This window comes from Pyrus communis, chromosome 9 (genome assembly GCF_041283825.1).
Source record: "Pyrus communis isolate YQ-2024b chromosome 9, ASM4128382v1, whole genome shotgun sequence".
In the NCBI taxonomy this organism is placed as follows: Eukaryota; Viridiplantae; Streptophyta; class Magnoliopsida; order Rosales; family Rosaceae; genus Pyrus; species Pyrus communis.
In genome coordinates, this window is record NC_142573.1 from 2398131 (window position 1) to 2417053 (window position 18923).

General features: G+C 35.4%; 2 protein-coding genes across 2 annotated transcripts; both read right to left on the minus strand.

Annotated features, from left to right (window-relative positions):
- Positions 1-147: 147 nt before the first annotated feature.
- LOC137739147 (serine/threonine-protein kinase PBL34-like) lies at positions 148-4668 on the minus strand. The gene is made up of 6 exons (XM_088700742.1): positions 3795-4668; positions 2122-2459; positions 1870-2010; positions 1322-1441; positions 1121-1244; positions 148-987 (listed from the first exon to the last, which is right to left on the minus strand). Exons 1-6 carry the CDS (start codon positions 3973-3975, stop codon positions 467-469), a joined length of 1425 nt encoding a protein of 474 aa, XP_088556868.1. The 5' UTR covers positions 3976-4668; the 3' UTR covers positions 148-466.
- Positions 4669-14011: 9343 nt separating this feature from the next.
- Positions 14012-16349, minus strand: LOC137740902 (homeobox-leucine zipper protein HAT7). Its single transcript, XM_068480706.2, has 3 exons — positions 15918-16349; positions 15379-15788; positions 14012-14556 (listed from the first exon to the last, which is right to left on the minus strand). The coding sequence occupies exons 1-3, from the start codon at positions 16015-16017 to the stop codon at positions 14152-14154; spliced, it is 915 nt and encodes a 304-aa protein (XP_068336807.2). The 5' UTR covers positions 16018-16349; the 3' UTR covers positions 14012-14151.
- Positions 16350-18923: the final 2574 nt, after the last annotated feature.

An 18923-nucleotide genomic window follows, 5' to 3' on the forward strand; every position in this document is an offset into this window, starting at 1 on the left:
ATTAATCACGTGCGCGTGCACAATGGTCCGCAGTGGATGTGTTTGCTGCTTCGAAACTTCAGGCAGTTTCATGCACATCAACGGTTGGCAATTGCTCAAGCAGTTCACGTATGACACAAATAAATCGACGAGAAACACAGATGCAGATTACCAATAAAGACAGTTACTAACGAAGAAACAAGAAAACACAGGAAACCCTTTACACTCCACATACAACCACCACCTATAAGATTCTTTTCTTTGGCTACTTTAAATGTTCCTTTGGTAAATTTCTATGCTCAATATCTATGTCTAGCCATACAAGTTAAGCTTGATGGCAAAACCCTATAAACTCGACTCTACGAAGAACACATTGACATTTAACTCAATACAACAACTGAGGTCTTTTCTTTTCCCACTTTTATATCCCTTAAACGATAACTTCTGACGCAAGGAAACGAAATGGAAATCAAAGAGGAGCTCAATCTTACGATTGTGCAGATTGCGAAATAGGTCTGGGTGATCGGTTAAGATAGTTTAGGTGACATGGTGAGGCATGCGGACCATTTGGCATGGATCGGGTTCTAGTTGGTTGTCCGTTCCTTGAAATCCCGACCAGCCCTCTACCGCCATTTCGAGAACTTGGATTAGACCCAGGAGCTTGCAAGGCTTGGTAGTAAGATGAGGATCTGGCCATGTCATTGAGGTCAGGAAGAGGCTTCAGCACTTCAACGACTTCACTCATCAGAGGTCTAGCCTTGGGGTCACGGCTAAGACAACGGGCAGCCAAATGAAACGCTTTCTGAGCACCTTTGATAGAGAAGTGGCCTTCAAGTCTAGGATCTATTAGACGGTAGAACCTTTGCCTGTCTCCCAGATGCGGGCGTGCCCACTCAACCAAGTTATGCTCCCCATTGGGCCGGTTTTTGTCCATAGATCTTTTACCAACCAACATTTCAAGCAAAACCACACCGAAGCTATAGACATCGCTTTTTGAAGTGAGGTGTCCTGATAGAAGATAGCTCGCATTATATAAATTACTTTACATTCCATGAAAGCAGAAGAGCATAAATGACGAGATGCAGTCAGAACTGTTGAGAATAAGGCAAAAAAAGAGGTTCATATAGTTTATGATACCAACCTGTCATTACATACTCAGGGGCTGCATAACCGTAAGTGCCCATAACTCGGGTGGAGACATGAGTTTTGTCTCCCTCAGGAGCATCTTTTGCGAGCCCAAAATCAGAAAGCTTAGCAGTGTAGTCCTGGAAGAGAATCATTGATTAGAAGAAGAGGTATCAGGTAAAAACAATGACATTCAAACCTGAGCTCAATAACGCACCACATCCAGCAGTATATTAGATGTTTTAAAATCTCGATAAATCACTGGCCTTTTGGCTTCCTCATGAAGAAAGGTAAGACCCTGTGCAGCACCAAGAGCTATTTTCATCCGGATAGGCCAAACATGAATTTAACAGGAAATAAATCGTAATCCACAACCTCCAAACATGAATTTAAGACTGTCGTATCACATTTTGCATATGAATAGCATCTAAAACATAGAAACTTTTCTTCCTAAGAGAAACACTTTCAAACATACTATTAACAAGCAAAAAAACTCTAGGACCTGTGCTAAAACAGTATCCACACGTCAACACTAATACTAATAGAAAACTGGTCACCAAAAACTACAACCATCATCATCCTTATGGCCTTCATCATCACATTAAACTCTATCCTAGGTTAAATTCAGTTGGAGTCACAATAGTTCAAATCACTCGCAAGCATAAAAGGTGAGCATAAATCTTCGAGCCAAAAGAAAATACACGTCTAATCACTTGTCACAAGGAAAGACCATATTCAAATTTCGAGGAGATATAGTTTTGAGCACATACTTCTAAAGAGGTGATTCTCCAAGCTTCCTCGAGGCATAAACTCATAGACAAGTAACCTTTGATCATCCTCAATGCAATAACCATATAGCTTGACTAAATTTGGATGAAGTAGGTTGCCAAGATAATTAACTTCAGCCTACAACACGGAAAAGACACAATGTTATCTTTCATCCACAAAAGTGAATAACAAACACGCCATAATTCTAATTAGTGGTAACGGACAAAAAGTGGTAATGAGGCTCCATACCAGCCATTCTTTATGACCTTGAAGTCCCTCATGGTTCAGAGTCTTTACGGCAACTGCAAGCCCAGCTCCAGGTTTTACTGGAGTAGTTCCATGTTCGTCAATCCAGCCTTTATATACACAACCAAATCCACCCTCGCCCAGAAGATTCACAGGTCTAAAATTCCTTGTTACAGACTTAAGCTCATCAAAGGTGAATTTTCGTAGCTGAGAAGCAACTTTCAGTTCCTCAGCTGCCTTGGGAGTAGACACAGTACTTCCTGTGTTACTGGTGGATGAAGACGAAGCAACTGGAGCAGCTGGCTGGTCTTTGATCGAGTCATTTGTACCTTTACTTTCCCCTGGTTTACAAACGATACCACATCAAATCATCAGGTATAATTTAAGACAACCAGCTTAGCTTTATATAAAGAGTAGGCACAGATTCTAAATTTGGCACAACTAGGATATGTAGATGCATTGATAGAGAAGTCTGCATAATTATCAACCATTGTTAAGGTATTTTATGCACCAGAATGCGTAATAGGAATATGCTCTGCCAATGTGAGTATCCCGTTAAATGTTTGCCTTGTCTAAATTTGTTTTTTATTTTGGGAAGCATACTTTGAGGTTATGTGGAATTATATACAGATTAACTTCTAGATGATCATAAAAAATTGGACAAGGCTATTTGAAGGAGTAGGTGACCATGATAAGAGCCCTCCCTACTAAAGATAAGCTTGCTAAACAGTTAAACGGACACAGGTAACACAGCGTCACACCTACGTTACTTTCATGAAAGAGTTTTGTTTCAGTCAGTTGCCCACGTGCACGTGGAGAGTAATTGACACTAGCATTGCCGTTACAAAATTTACATACAGAGAGACACGTCTCATCACGTTAGAGATGCATTAATGGTCAAGACAACTCTAAAATCGTCTGCCAAATGCAGAAACATAATCATTTCACATAGCGCACATCCAAATTAACACGTGCACAGAATTTATACATAACGATGAAAGGGTACTACCTGCGTATCCCTCTTATCACGCACTCAGTGACACGAGTCAACAAAATCTAGCCACATTTCATATAGAACAGAGCGAATCAAACACGTGCACAGCATTTATCCAAAACCACAAAAGAATGATCTAGCCCTATATCCTTATGTTTGGGAGCATCCAGAAAGCACAAGTCAAAGTCGAATCTAGATAACAGAACATACTTAAAAGTCCAAATCAAACATGCTGGAAATACTTATGCACGTTGGAATGTTCGGTAGAATTAGTACAATTCTAATTAGAACACCTCATGGTAGAACTTTCAAAAGTTCTTAGCCATTCTTGATTAAGAAGCAACAAAACTACCAACTAAGGAAACCTTATCACTGGATAAAACCAAAACCCAGAAACAAAGCACTAACAGATACGATCACAGAATAATCAATTTATCCAACCAGAATAACAAACGCAGAACCGAATGAAGATTTGATGAGCCTAATAAGCTATTTTAAACCAAACATCTATATCTATATGCAATGGCACACCGACGTGCTAAATAACATGATCAAACTAGTACATTGTCAAGGAATCAATCAAAATCTAATCTGAAAGTAAAACCGCAACAATTGAGACAAAATGTATAAGGAAAACATCGTAAAACAAAAACGAAATTTTAAGGAATGCATTGAATTATACCAGCTGGTGAGCTAGTTCCACTTGTAGGCCTATTCAGTTTGGTCTTTGGAGACATGCACATCCCCATGAACCTTAACTTCATCCAACATCCTGTCACTTCATCTTGATCATCTTTCTTTTTCTTTCCCTTTGATTTTCCGACATTCTTACATACAACAGAAGCACCACGTTCCAATCCCATGCTGTCAAAACCCTAAATTAAGCAACCAACCTTTCAATCCCCTTTGAAGACGAACAAATATGGAATTCAGAGAACAACTCCGAAAGAACAACTTCAAAAGAGAAAAACTGCCCAAAAAAATCAAAATCTAGGAAACGCATTGGACCCTTTTCAGATATGAGAATCCTGAATTCAAAAAAACCCAAAAAACACCGAAACCAACTTGAAAAATCGAGCTTTTTTGCTTCAAATCACTCCACCAGACAGAACCCTGGCAAGAAAAACGACATGCAAGCCAAAACGACGACCACCTAGTAAAATTTGCAGCTAAAACATAAGAGAATGCCGGACTCAAAACGAGCAAAAAAAACCCAGAAACAGAATCTCAGAGGGCGACGAGTTCAAAGAGAAAGAACACATTTTGCACTAGAAAATCATCACTTCGTCTCTCCCGGCAAAACAGAAAAAAAAAACACGCATTCACTAACACAAAAAGAGACATAGAGACACAGTGACAGAACGAAAACAACTGCGAAATCGCGTCGAGGTTAAGCTAACTAGAAACCTAAGAACAATGCGGTTTGGTTTGGTGAGAGAGAGACAGAGAAAGAGAGAGGAGGTAAACGTGCGTTAAGCATGAAAAGGAGTGAAGGACAAGGGTGAGGACTGAGGAGGATGTTTGAGAGGCGTTTTGAGAGAGAGAGAGAGAGAGAGAGAGAGAGAGAGAGGAGGGGAAAGTGTAAAACAACAGGCAATGAGCGAGCCCCAAAAAAAAAAAAAACGGTTGCCGGGCATCCTCCAACTTGTGACTCTGAAGCGTTACCATGCCAGTGCTCGTTTGCCACAATTCATGTGTTCTTTGGTTAAAAACGAAATAAATTTGAAAATTTAAAAAGATAATTACAAATTTTGATGATGATGTGGAGCTCATGCAGTTGCTCAACATGTCGTTTGATTGCATAATTATGGTGTTATTGGGACTTAATTTGTCCTATTATTGCTTGTTGAGATAGGATCCTGCTGTCCACATACCGTTCTCAATTTTCGATCATCGAGTTGAATAGACCTAAGAAGATTAATGGTAAAAAATTAACAAGGTGCGAGTGAGGTAAAATGGGTGTGTGAATACCACTTTTGGTTGAGATAAGGGTTTTTCTTTGCAAATTTGCATTAGGCCAATGTTAACTGAGTTCAAATTTCTCTTATTGTAAATTAGAGTAACTTAAACAGGCTAACAATAATGTTGTTTACATACACAAAATTAACAGACTTGTTGACACAATCTCTAATCTAAGTGATTTCTTCTATTATATGTCTAGATTAGTTGTGTATCAATTAGAAACATAAAGCTGCTATCATTGTTCACACACTGTCTATTTACAATGGCGTAGCCACCCACAAGGCTAAGGTGGGTCGTAGCCCAGGGAGGTTTTCTATGAGGCTAGTGTTATCCATGCACTCATTTTTACTTCTTACACACCTCTCTTAATTGCCGGTTGTTCAGATTGAATGAATTGAAGATGATCACTAACAAAATATTAATAAGGCTGTGTTGGAAGTAAAATGGGTTTGTGATTGGAAGTAAAATGGGTTTGTGATAGATCTATTCTTTTGTAAACTCATGCTTATAGCCTACTCAATTTCAATACAGATTATTATTTAATGTATATTTAGTAGAGGAGAGGTAGTAAATAATACGTTTTCTGCAAAAAATTATAAATTAGTTCTATCTCCAGTCCCTCTTTATTCTATTCTTTAAAGGAAAAGACCATTTACCATATGTAATTTAGCTTATGTGGTTCTTACTCAAGAAAAGATTAATAAAATTCTTTAAATACACAATTAAATCCTTATCTCCGCAATTCTTGACTTTCCGTTGTAATTTTCCAATGAATGTCACATTTGGTACATTCTTAATCTCTTTATTTACTTATTCTTGATTTAATTAGTAGGTTAATTATTTATATGGTCCTTGAATTTATCGTTTAGGATTATGATTTTGAGAATAGTTTATATTATATTGTTGTTCTTTTATATTGATTATTATATAATTTTATATTGCACAAAAAAAATAAACATATCATTTTATGGTACTATTTTTAGCTAGCCCACTCAAGAAAAAAATTATGGCTCTGCCCTTGGCTATTTAGACACATTTGATGACACACTGGTAACTTTCACATCGTTGTAATGCTATTTAGACATAGATAGTGCTACTCTCAGAGCTAATTGTACCTCCCACACACCCTTACTATTTTTTGTTCATTAATCTTCTTCAATTCATTCAATCCAACAACTAAAAATTGAAAAATGTGAGTGAGAGTTAAAAATAAGTGTGTAGATAACACCTCTCTTTAGACACACTTGATGACACATTAAATGCAGTTAGATAAGTCCCATCTCATTAAATAGTGTGTCAACAATGTAAATATGTTTTATGTGTCTAAATTGCTTTTTGAAAAATTAGGAGAAAAAAGACTTTTCCTTTTTACTTTATCTTTTAGTGGTGTGGTTTTATGGTATTAACTTTCTGCTATCTTTTTTAATTTTCTGTTGAGGACCCTTTTAATGCATTTTTGTCGGTTTTTTAAAACTTTTGTTCTTGTTTTTGTCATGTAATCCCATTTGCCACTCGCCACGCGCGCGTAACGGGTTCTCTTCAGATTTTCCCTCCTTCCTTTTATATTTGGGCCATTTTCAAAGAAGCCCATATTTTCTTTCTTGGGTTTACTTGTTTGTTGGCCCAGTCAAAAACTCGAATTATATTTTTGTTAATGGACTCAAATTAAAATGGGAAATAATGGTAATAGTTTGGTAGATCATGGTATGTTTTAATTGTTACAATTAAATCAGTTTTTCCCTCCAAAAATAAATAGTTAGGTTAATAAATGAGGCTATGAACAAAATAATAGTGTCATACATCATTTGGTAATTTGATTGCATGCCTTTTAAGGTTGTGAAATAAAATGTGGGTATAGTTATATTGGTTAGAGTTGATGTGTTGCTCCTTATGTATTTCAATTTATTTTTTTTTCGTGGAATTTACATTAAATTATTTCGTATTTTAGTTTCCTTTTGAAGCTATAGTTTGCTTAGACTCTTACATATATAAACAACTTTTAGGGTTGTATTCCTCAATTCATTCATATTATTGTCAATTAATTTTAGAGTTTTCTCTATTGCCTAATGGATTTTGGATCGCTGATGGACTTCAGCTTATACTCTAAGATTTAACGATGATTGATCCTACATATCCCCTTTTTCACTGCATCAACCAATGTCATGAATGAATTTTTTTTCATCTTTTAAGAAGAACCAATAGTAGACATGAATATTTTTTTTCCCATAAAATCACTTTCTAAAACACGAATGCTTCTCTTTCCAAATGGGCCCCAAAATCATTATCACATGCCTCCCCGTGAAGTTGGGCTTACACTAAATGAGGCCACATCTCCATCTATGGATCTGGGCTACAAAATTATAAAGTTTGTAATTTTTGGGTTTTTCCACTTTACCCAAAAAGAAAAGAAAATAAAAGGGATAAAAAAGAAAAACTCTGGTGGATTGTACAGCCGACGGCGGGAGTGGAGGGAGAGAGTTGCACACCGCCGTTCATTAATCCGACATGCATCGAGAAAGTACAATGCCCAATGCATCAAACCACTGCGATACAGACTCTAGAAACATGCTCCTTCAGAATTTATATTGTAATATATAATACATACTAGCAACCGGCACACACACTATACGTGTGCAACTCAATTTTCTTTTTATTGTGGTATGAGTTATAATCAATGTGCACTGTATACGTCATTTTGAAGAAAAAAATCTTTTCGCTGTGGTATGAGTTACATGAACTTATGAAAACAATTACTAACATTAGAGAAATAAAACCAAACTTATGAGTTAGGCAATACTTTCATAATTTTATAATAATTTGTAAAGTTATTGTTACATGAAACACTAAAATCATCACTAACTTCAGTACGTCTCCCAAAAGTTGTATAATGTGGAACCCTACTTGGACGAAACCAAGCCCTGTAACAAAGTAAAAAAAATCGAATACAACAAAATAAGTAATTGAGGAGTGATAAATCATAATTAATATATGTATTTCAATGACACATCGAATGTATTGCAAGGGATTTTAAATGTTTAAAAATTTCTTCCTCCAGCCTTCCATAAGATGCAGAAACTAAATAATGAGGCTCATACCTTCAGAACATTGGATGCCTATTCATGGTGGGAAGGCCTCCAGTCTAGGATTCGTGGGTCAAAGCGACAGGGGGCGGCGAAATAGGGGTCGTGGGGAAAAACGCAAAGGATGTGGGAGAAGTTGTTGGGTGGTGGGTCTAGCGGAGGGCGATTAGGGTTGGAGGAAAGGAAAAGCCTACATAATTTGCAGGTGGGTTAGAGACAGGCGGGGTGGTTACAGCGATTGAAGAGGATTTTGGCGAGAAAGAAGAAAAGAGTGATAGAGAATGTGAGAGTGGGAAGTTTTTTTTTTTTTTTTTTTTTAAATTAGAGATATGTTAGGATTATATGTAGGTGAGACTTTGGAAAAAAATAAAATAATAAGAAACAAAATTTGGTTGTGTGAAATTACATTTATGCCCATATTTCTTAGTCATGTTCGGTTTTAATTAAAGGATTAAACTGGTAATTTCATAGGATTTTGGTTGACAATGAGTGTTTTGTTAATTAGTAGAAATTATATAGAGAGAGATTTGATCAGATCAACAAACATCATGCCACTGCAAGCATGGTGTTCAAGACTTGGCATCCATTGTGTAATCAACGATTTAAAACGTAAATTTAAAGATATTCGAATATTTTTTTTTTGTTGTTAATTTTCCTTTTATTTAAATCTGATCTACATACAAATAGAATCTTCTTTGTCAATCAAGGGGTGACTATAATTAAAAAAATATATATATACACTAAATATACATTTTAACATGGCTCTGCGTTTTCTTATGGGCACACTCTGTATTTTTCATTTTTTTTTCTTACTTCTTCTTAAATATTCTACTAAATATATACTAGTTACTCAATAAATAGTAATACATTATAATGATTTTCTTAATGCTCACGGAGAATATTTCGAGAAAATAAAAAATTTGCATTTTTTACAAAAAAAACTTGGATAAAGACTCATGGTTTTTCAGTCGGTTTTGCAAATTCGTACATAAATCACTGTTCAATGTATTTATTTTCACTTTCGCCTCACTATGAAGTTTTGAAAATTAAGGTGAGACTTTTCATTGAGATTCATGAGTGTCGAACCCTATTTGACAATGTTATGGGGCTCACTACTATGTTTTTCACTTATTTTTTTAGTTTTTGGCTCAAATATTATACTAAATACGCATTTTATGCTCAATTAATTGTAAAATCACTTCCAAATTCCTTAAAAAGTTTGATTTAATGCTCAGGAAAAATATTTTGCAAAAATAAAAAATTTGCATTTTTGTCAAAAAATATGGGTGTTAGGTTGGCTCGATCATGCAAAACGAGACATACAATGGCACGCAAAACAAGACGCCCTTCGCTCGTAGAAAATGGGGCGGGCTTCTAGGACGCAAAACGAGAAGAGCTCGCACATGAAAAATGAGGCAAGATACAATGCACAAATCGAGGCAACCATGCGCATGGAAAACAAGGTTGTCTCCGTGCATGCCAAAACTATATTTTTATTGTAGTGGTAATAAAAGAAAAATTAACGAAAATGTAGAAAAATGACTCAAAGTCTAGGAGTGGCAGAAAGTCGCCCCACAAAGTCATGTGTGACTTTTTGCCACCCCTTGACTTTGAGTATTTTTGTACATTTTTGTTAACTTTTCTTTTATTTCTATTACCACTAGAAGAAATTATCATACTCATGCTCTTCAAAATATACTTTTCTGTGCAAATTATTTTATTAATTTGAAGATATTTGAATTTTTTTTTTTTTTGATAATTTTTCTTTTATTTAAATCTAAACTACATGTGAATGACTATTTAACAAAACAAAATATTGCTATTTTATGTTTACACCCCACCTACAACCGATTCTAACATCTCTAATTTCAAAAAAAAAAAAAAAAAAAAAAAAAAAAAAAAAAAAAAACACTAAATATACATTTGAACACTCTGTTGAGATTCTTCAATGTCGAACCCCATTTGACAATGTTCTCGACCTCACTACTATGTTTTTTTTTTTTTTTTATAGTTATCGGCTCAAATATGCTACTAAATATACCTTTTGTAACGCCCCGCCCCAAAACATTTGTTCTGGGATATAATTTATGTGATAGGCCAAATTAAACTTATGTTTATTTAACTACCATTAATCACAATTCTTCATTTAAATTCCTAATTACTCACAAAATCTACAACCAAAATTTACTTACCAAAAACATAAGACTTAATTCCATCTTAGTCATCAAATTTCTTTTCTTAAATCAATTTCCCAAAAAAATATAATTCTCGATTATTTAAGGCTGCATCTAGCCCCTGTTAGACTGCCTACATACCCTTGAGCAGGATCAAGCCTTTTGTAGTTCACCATTCATCCTTTTATCCATTTCCGAAAATACTCTAATATCGGCAATAGTCAACATTAGATTTCACAATCAAACCACACCAAATGGATACCAATTACAGATTTAAAATATCAAAATCTATATGAAAAGATAGCGTCGGCCCACTGGCCACGCGCCGTCGCAGGTGGCGGTTTTCGATGAACAGAAACCTAATTTTCCAACTAACTCTAAAAATTACCAAAATTTACAAGTAAGTATATTTCAATGAGAGGAACAACTTTCATACCTGGGCCAAAAGCCAATTTGGCTGGAAAACACCTCAAATCACCCTTGGACCGCCATAAACCCCGAAAGTGGGTGAACCTCGATCCGTCGAATTTGAAGCTCCACCGCCCCAAAACTTGTTTGGGTTTTGTTCCTGGGCTCAAGAGACACCTGAGGGCGGTGGTGGTTGGCTGAGTTTGCTTCAGGAATGGTAGATCGCCCCATGAGGCCCGTCACACCCACCAGTGCTATTCTTCGTGAAATGAAACCAAATCTCGTCGGGTTTGGGGTGGAAATGGTAGAGAGAGGGTTGTGGGGTCGAGTACAAGTGGTGATGTCGGTCAATTCGTCGGAAAAATCGACGATATCTCTTCGAAAATTCACCCAGAGAATGGGTTGGGTCACGCAGGAACTAGGTCAAAGGATCCGGTGCACTTCATTCCTATCCTTTCTCTCTTCTCATTAGTCCATTCCTCACCTCCCCCTCCCTCATTGGTATGGTTCCTCCCTTTTCTCTCCTTTCTTTTCCATCTCCACCGTCCATTTCTCTCATTTCCTTCAATCTTGGCCACACACGTGGCTCCCCAGATTTTGCTCCAAAAATCTGAAGCCTTCTAGAATGAAGGAAAATTACCAAAATGTCCTTAACTTTAAACGTTAATAACTCATTCGCTATAACTCCGTTTCACAAACTGTTTTCGCCTACGCGCTCATAAAACCGAGCTGTATCCACATTTAACAAGAAATAATTTAATATGAATGAGTATAAAATACGTCCTCAGATAATTAAGTAAAACCAATTAGGGCCATTTTCATCTTTTTCACTTATTGATACATTTTATGACGTAATTTATAATAATTTATGGTAATAAAATTTTAAATTTTCTCAATTAAATTTTCATAACCATAAATCGATTTATTTTCGATTTTCTCCACATATTCATAATTATGAATATCAAACTCATATACCTAAATTTTTTCAGGGTATTACACCTTTGTTGATCAATAAATTGTAAATCTGCTTCCAAATAGCTTAAAAAGCTTGACTTAATGCATAGGAAATACATATTATTTATGAGCACCCCTCTAATGTTGTGATGATCATGTCAATCGTATACTGCAATTTCATGCCAGTTGAAACATGTGACTAAACTGAATTGTTGAAGGAATTTGAGGTTCCACCGTAAAACTAGTTGGCTATATGAGGAGTAGCCCAACTTACTTAGAAGCACATGTAGGTCCCTTCCTTTCCCTACGTGAGATTCAATACGCCTCTTACGTGTGGCGAATTTTCAAGCCAAATACACGAACAACAAAAACGGTGTGGTGTAGAGCATGTGTGGTAGTTGAGCTTCACTTGGAACAACCTACTCTAATACCATAAAAAAATTGAGATTTCACTCTAAAACTAATTAATTTTATGGTGGAACCCTAGCTTTCTTCAATTCTTATGGTCTAAATTGGAGGAGACAAAAGCCTTACATTTTCACATGTACTCCTACACAAGCTTAAGCTAGTACTAGTATACGTGTCTTGCTAAGCGTATACATAATCGTAAAACTTGCGTGTTGTCCAACAGTTTTGTGATTACGACTTAAAGAAATCGAACTGTTGATTTGCCCTAATTCTAACTCATTCACTCACCGACCCTCACAGCATATCCCAGGCTTATATATATTGGTTAATTAGTGGGTTGACTGTTGTGAACTCTTTTTCATTAGTTAACTTGATATGATCATTTCGGTCTCCTAAACACCAACCCAACAACACAAATCTATATTAAATCCTATTAAAAATGATACGAAGATTACACAGGAAAAGAGATCTTTCGTAATAGTGCCTAACTCAAGAAAGCTACATATATAGAACTTGAATGATGTGACGACTCAAAAAATAAGTACTCGGGTACTCTGTTGAAAAAAAATATATATATATATATATTATGAAAAGTTAACTTCTATTGCTGTATCGCAAAATAATTACATGGGCAAAATAACCTACTTTAATATTATGAAAGTAATCGAGGTTTCATCTTAAAATTAATTAGCAATAGAGAAGTATTTGAATTATTTTTAAGTTCATACAAAGTTTTCTAATTACTCTGACTCGAAACTCATACTCTTAACAGAAGTATTATCGCAATGATATTTTCATTGTATGAATGTGCGGTGTAAAGTAAGACGGATGTAGTTGTGTTGAATGAAGGATAGGAAGGGATTCACATATGGTGTGGTAGTAGGTCACATGGATAGGATAGTACACAGTTAGATACTTTCTCTTGTCAGATGGAAATGTACAGTTAGATACTTCCTCTTGTCAGATGGAAATTTACAGTCCAATGACCTTTTCCTAACTCCACTTGTTTTCTTCTCCTGCCGTCTTTTTGGCTTCTTTCTATTTGGAATGTGTGCTCAGAATCTACCACTCAACCTGACAGATTTTTTAATATGATCGGTACATATAATGATATATTATGTATTATTATATAAATAGTGAGATATGTGTGTTAAAATATTAATAATTTAAAAAATAAAATTTCGCACCACTTATATTAAAACATATGATGTACCACTTATGTTTCCGTCGTAAATAAAAATTTCTCCTCAACCCTCCTTTCTCCATCTCTTTCATTGGCCCTTCGATCTTTACCTCCCACAGAGATTTTCCTCAGAGTTACCTTTAAGGCTTTAATCTTCATGAACATTTCTGTAGCTAATCTGCCACATGAAGTCAGCCTTTTTCTCATCACTGCAAGTATATCATGATTCCCAAAGAACCAACAAACAAAGAAATTAAAAGTAAAATTGAAATTTTTGCCGGGTAAGAGAATCCTTTTGATCTTATTCATATCCCATATGCTCCATGGCAGTGCTGGAAATCCACTCACAGGCACATGTATATATCTCCATTTATCTTAATTATTGAGCAGTGTACTATACGTCATCTTGCGAAATTGAGCGTAACTAAGTTGCTATTAATTCTTTTGCACCTAAGATTGAATATCTTCATGTAGATTAGATTAGACTATAACATCGCTCGAACAAGAAAAATTCTTAATATGATCTATGATCTAAAGCCCAAACTAGAAAATTAGTAAGCCTAGACAATCAAGAAAAGTATGGGATAGAAACTATAAAGTGTATTATTCAGAGCCAAATCCTACACTTATTTTTCAGCCCAACCGATGAAATTGATGGAGCAAAAATATTGATCTCTGTACATCAATAAATCTACAGCAGAAAAAAAAAAAAAAAAAAAAAAAAACTTGATTATTTAATTGAAACTCATAGGAAAAAAATTTCCCTAATTTTTAATTAATTACTTGTCTGATCACAGAGCCTGGGCCAAACTTGCTTCAGAATAATGTAATTAATCTTCAGGGTTTGGAAATAATTGGATGATCAATTTATTAATGAAAATGGTGCTGCTCAGGCCATGGCCAAAACCCTTGATGCTCTTGATCAATCCCATTGAACATGCTGCACAAGCCTTCATCCTGAATCATCTGATCAACTTTGAGGCACTGAAGATCTGACCGTGATGATCCTTGGAGGAGTTGGGTTGTGCTTGCAGACCTGAGGGAGGAGGAGGACGGTGGGAAGATGTTTTTTCCATTCATCTCATGAGGAGAATCAGAAGGCGGGCTGCTGGTGGTTGCCGGTGTTCTTGAAATTTCTAGGTTGAGATGGTGGTGGTGGTGGTGGTGGTGGTCTGAACTGTTCTCACTTCCGTTGCTCCAAGAACCCTGATCAGTTTCTTTCTTGAAATCAAACCCCCCTTCATTTGATGAATCTTTGCTTTTTAGAGCCAATAACTGCACCATAATTCATTTTAAACCAGACAAATATAAATATGTAAATAATCGGAATGGAAAATGTAAAGAACATCTTTTTGGACGGTATGTTGTAAACCACCTTACACCACGGTTGATGGTTAAATTTTTTATTTAAATAATTAAATAATTTCAACCATCAAATATCATGATGTGTGATCTACAAAATATGACTTAAGTAAATAGTATCTCTAGCATAATCTAATTGGAATTAGGTTAACTTTTGAAGCAACTGAGATTAAAATACTTTTGTTTATTCAGATGCACATCTGACAGACTGGCACTGATTAAGAGAAATTAATTAGGGAATCTTACTATGAATTTTGATGCTAATTTTATACTTTTATGTGCATTGGATCAAGAGCTGATCCGGAAACCAGTAGAATTAAGATAAGATGTCCTAGTAATCATAGTGCACCATAATCCATGCTGATGCTATAGATAAATATTCCTCTTACAATAATAATTAATTAAATGTTCAAAAGAGAAATTAGCATTTCCCTAGCTACTTCAAGCTCTATGTACATCTCAGAAAACCAAGAGGAAGGAAGAACAAAATCAATCTGCAGTGAAATTATAGAGAGGGAGATTCAAACTGTAAATTTTGTATTCATCCCAGAAGAAGAATGAGAAATATAAGAGAAAGTCAGTCTGCTACATTCTATTTTAATCTAATATAGATTAGACGAAATTCAATTTAGAGTGCAGAGTAAGAGTACATCTGCTCTATTCAGCTTGGTTATGCTAAGGATGCAATTTATTCTTCAAAAGTTAAAAGCTTGAGCTAAAAACTTAACCAATTACCTCAGCTTGAAGCTTCTTATTGTGAGCCTGAAGAGCATCATTGTCAGCCTTAAGAGCATCAAATTTTTTCTTCAAAACATCATAGTCTTTCTCCAACTGCTTTGTCTTCCACCTTGCCCTCCTGTTCTGAAACCATATAGCAATCTGTCTCGGTTGCAAACCAAGCGCCTTAGCCAGCTGCATTTTTCTCTCCGGTTCGAGCTTGTTCCCCATTTCGAAGCTCTTCTCCAGAGTCTTGACCTGTTCAAGATTCAGCCTCTTCTTCTTTTCTCCCATCTGGGATCCGTCGTCCGACAAATCATCCTCTCCTCCTCCATGCAGCGCCGCTTCTTGGTCGTGATGGTGGCATTTATTGTTCTCAATACCTGAAAACGATAGTGATCTCTTCATCATAAAAGGCATCCCACCACCTGCAAAGACCACACACAAAAACCACACAAATTAATCAATAATTAAACACCCCATTTATTCATAAATAATTTTGATTAATCACAAACTATGCAAATGAAGAAAAAAAAAAGAGAGAGAGAGAGAGAGACCGTGGAAGTGCTGAGGAGGGCAAGAGGAATTAGCAAGGTGGAGGTCTGGATCTTCATGGTTTTGAAACATGAAAGTGTGACAAGGAGGGAAGGCCATCATATGTGATGTGAGCTATGAATAAATATAATATTATGATTTTTTTTTCATGCAGGAATGAAAAGCATAGCATAGAAATATGGAAGCATCATGTACTAAAAATCCCAAATGGTACTGTGAGCTTTTTGGGACAAATTTTATAAGGGAGGGAGCTTTAGATTATGGTGGTGCTGGCTCTCACTCTCATGGCTGACAGGGATTTCAGAAAGAGAAAGGGGATGGGTGAGATGGGTGCACAGACTGAAAGACAGCGATTTTTAGGTGAGTAGAGAGAGAGAAAGAGAGAGAGAGAGCGAGAGAGAGAGAGAGAGAGATAGAGATCCATATCCTAGGATGGGTCCACGAAAGCTCCTCTCGAATATTATACACAAATACCTCAAACTCAATTTACTGAGATATCTTTAATTAACTATGGTGAAAACCGTGAAATATTTTAAAAACTCTCCCCTAAAAAAGTGTAACAAGACCAAATCACAGTAAAATTAATTCTAACTTTTAATTTTTACACTCTCATTTTCTCTTCACGTAAAAAATGTGAAAAGAGGAAAGTATAGTGTGAAACATTAGTACAATTCAACATAGGACAATACTTCCGTCATTTCCGAGAAGGAGAATATTTAATTCTTTTTATAAATATCTAAAGATCCTTTTAAAAAAATTCATTTTATTTGGGACTGTTTAGTCATCTGTGTCGAACAAATATGGTAACAAGTAGAATCCGAATTATGAACCGTCAATTTCTTGAATTCATACGTGCTAAATAATGTAAAAAAAATCTCACATAAACCATCCTAAAATAATCGTATGAAGGTATTTTGCATAAAAAACCTGCATACCTATTGGTTGCACATAAGGTTAATTAAGTAGGAAAAGTATTGATACGATTAGTGGTAGACTGTGGCCCACCTCTTTGAAAACTTTAACCTAGAATTAGAGCACTACTTTAACTTTGTATTTGATGCACATTTCTCTGAAACTTTAATATGATATCAGAGCAAGTTTCAAATTTGAATCTAAATTATTAGATTTATATATCACCCATCTTACAAAACAAATCACAACTTATATCAAATCATTCCCTACTTAATTATATCAAACGTTTTGCATAAAAACTCCACCCCTATTGGTTGTACAGGTAGTGAAGTGGAGACAATATTGCAATTAGTGGTGAACCACACGGCTCGTCTTTTTAACTTTTAACTGAGTGACTAAACGGTCTCCAAATTGAATGATCAAATGATGATGATAAAGAGAATGAGCAATTTCAATTATAATGTTTATGTAGTGAAACAATGTCATGTTAGTGTGAAAGGCCCTCCTTCCTGAGAACGAGGGAAGTTTTGTCCTTTAATTTAGGGTAGTGATATTCACACACCATGTTAAGTTTTATACTTTGATTCTCTTCAATTTATATGATCTGACGACCAGAATTGAGAGTAGTACGTGGAAGATAATTAAAAAGAATGTGTGAATATAGCACCACCTTTAATTTATTATAAATTGATTAAAGGAAAGATGAGTGGAAAAATATGGCAACATGAAAAAAACCACAAAAGAAGAAAATCATATTGACATCAAATACTTCCCACATGCATCGAAAGATCACATCATGTGTGACGACGAGCAAACTGGGCATGCATGCAACATGAGAACCCAGAATCCAAGGGGAGAAAAATAATAGACAATGATCACGGCCATGACTACGTGTTTCAGTCGTTTAATAAGTTAACGTTTCATCATCGTGGACCTTGCATTATCAATTGGTTAATTAATTCGGGTCTGGCATTTGCTGGAGAATTTTGGTTATTTTTTATCAAACGTTATGGAATATTTTATATGAGCTGTTCTTGTGTCACCTTGGGAATTGAAACGTAGTTACTAATAGGAGGAATACAATCATTAACAATTCATTTTAGCATGGTATTTTTATAAAATCCATGCATTTTAACCTATATTCTCAGATATCATACATGATAGATATTGAAGAATACTTGATTCCTTAGGTGTAAATAATTATTTTTCTTTACAGACTAATCACAATTTGAAACACACACAAAAATGATTGCTTATGTTTTATGATCTGATTCAGTTGTAATATAGATACTTTAGTAATGAACAAGGTTCTAAAAAATGCTAGACGTTAGTTGGGCGGTGGGCTAGCGCCTAGGTAGATTTAAGTAAATTTCTTATATATCTTGTAAATAAGTGCATATTGACATTTACAAAAAATTATACTTGTATGAAATCCATGGATAAGATAATAAAAGAATGATAAAATGCAAAAAGAGTATCCAACAAGTCCAAAATTTAAAAACACATTAAGCATATATGCCATATAACCATAGTGAGGAGTATTGTAGGATGACACATGTACAATAAGTTCACAATTTAAAACAACATAAAATGGAAACTAAGAGGAAAATAAGGAAATTTAGTAATGTAAGATACTTATCTTTTAGCATCCCGGAATTTAAGTTGATACACAACACACCTATTCTATAAAATTAACAAAATTTCAAGGTATAATTAGAACTTAGACTTTAAACAAATTTCACAAAAAAAAAAAAAACCACCCAACCCCCTAGCACCGCCTAGGCCGCTTAGAGCCACCTCGATTTTTCCAGCCGTTTTGCACAAAATCACCTTAGTTCCAAGGTGCCTAGGGGCGTTTTTTAGAACACTGGTAATAAATAAGTACATTTGTTGATGACTAAATCCAGAGTCTTGTTTATTTTTTACCGCTATGTGCGTGTTAGAGAATAAGACTATTTTTGTAGTTCGATAACCAGCCTTATGAGTAGTTCAACTCGTCTAATCCTACATCATGCTCATTAAAATAAATAAAAAAGTACATTTGCTTGGCTAGCTACAATGCCTATAAGAAACACTAGGCTGTTTAGGGTGATATC

Coding starts and splice junctions, on each gene's coding strand:
- LOC137739147 (XM_088700742.1), bottom strand. CDS start 3,975: ATGGGATTGGAACGTGGTGCTTCTGTTGTATGTAAGAATGTCGGAAAA. Junction 1,442..1,869: donor ATCACCTCTTTAGAAGTATG/TGCTCAAAACTA, acceptor TAAATTCATGTT/TGGCCTATCCGGATGAAAAT. Junction 988..1,120: donor CCCTGAGTATGTAATGACAG/GTTGGTATCATA, acceptor ATCTTCTATCAG/GACACCTCACTTCAAAAAGC.
- LOC137740902 (XM_068480706.2), bottom strand. CDS start 16,017: ATGATGGCCTTCCCTCCTTGTCACACTTTCATGTTTCAAAACCATGAA. Junction 15,789..15,917: donor CCCTCCTCAGCACTTCCACG/GTCTCTCTCTCT, acceptor TGGTCTTTGCAG/GTGGTGGGATGCCTTTTATG. Junction 14,557..15,378: donor ATAAGAAGCTTCAAGCTGAG/GTAATTGGTTAA, acceptor ATTATGGTGCAG/TTATTGGCTCTAAAAAGCAA.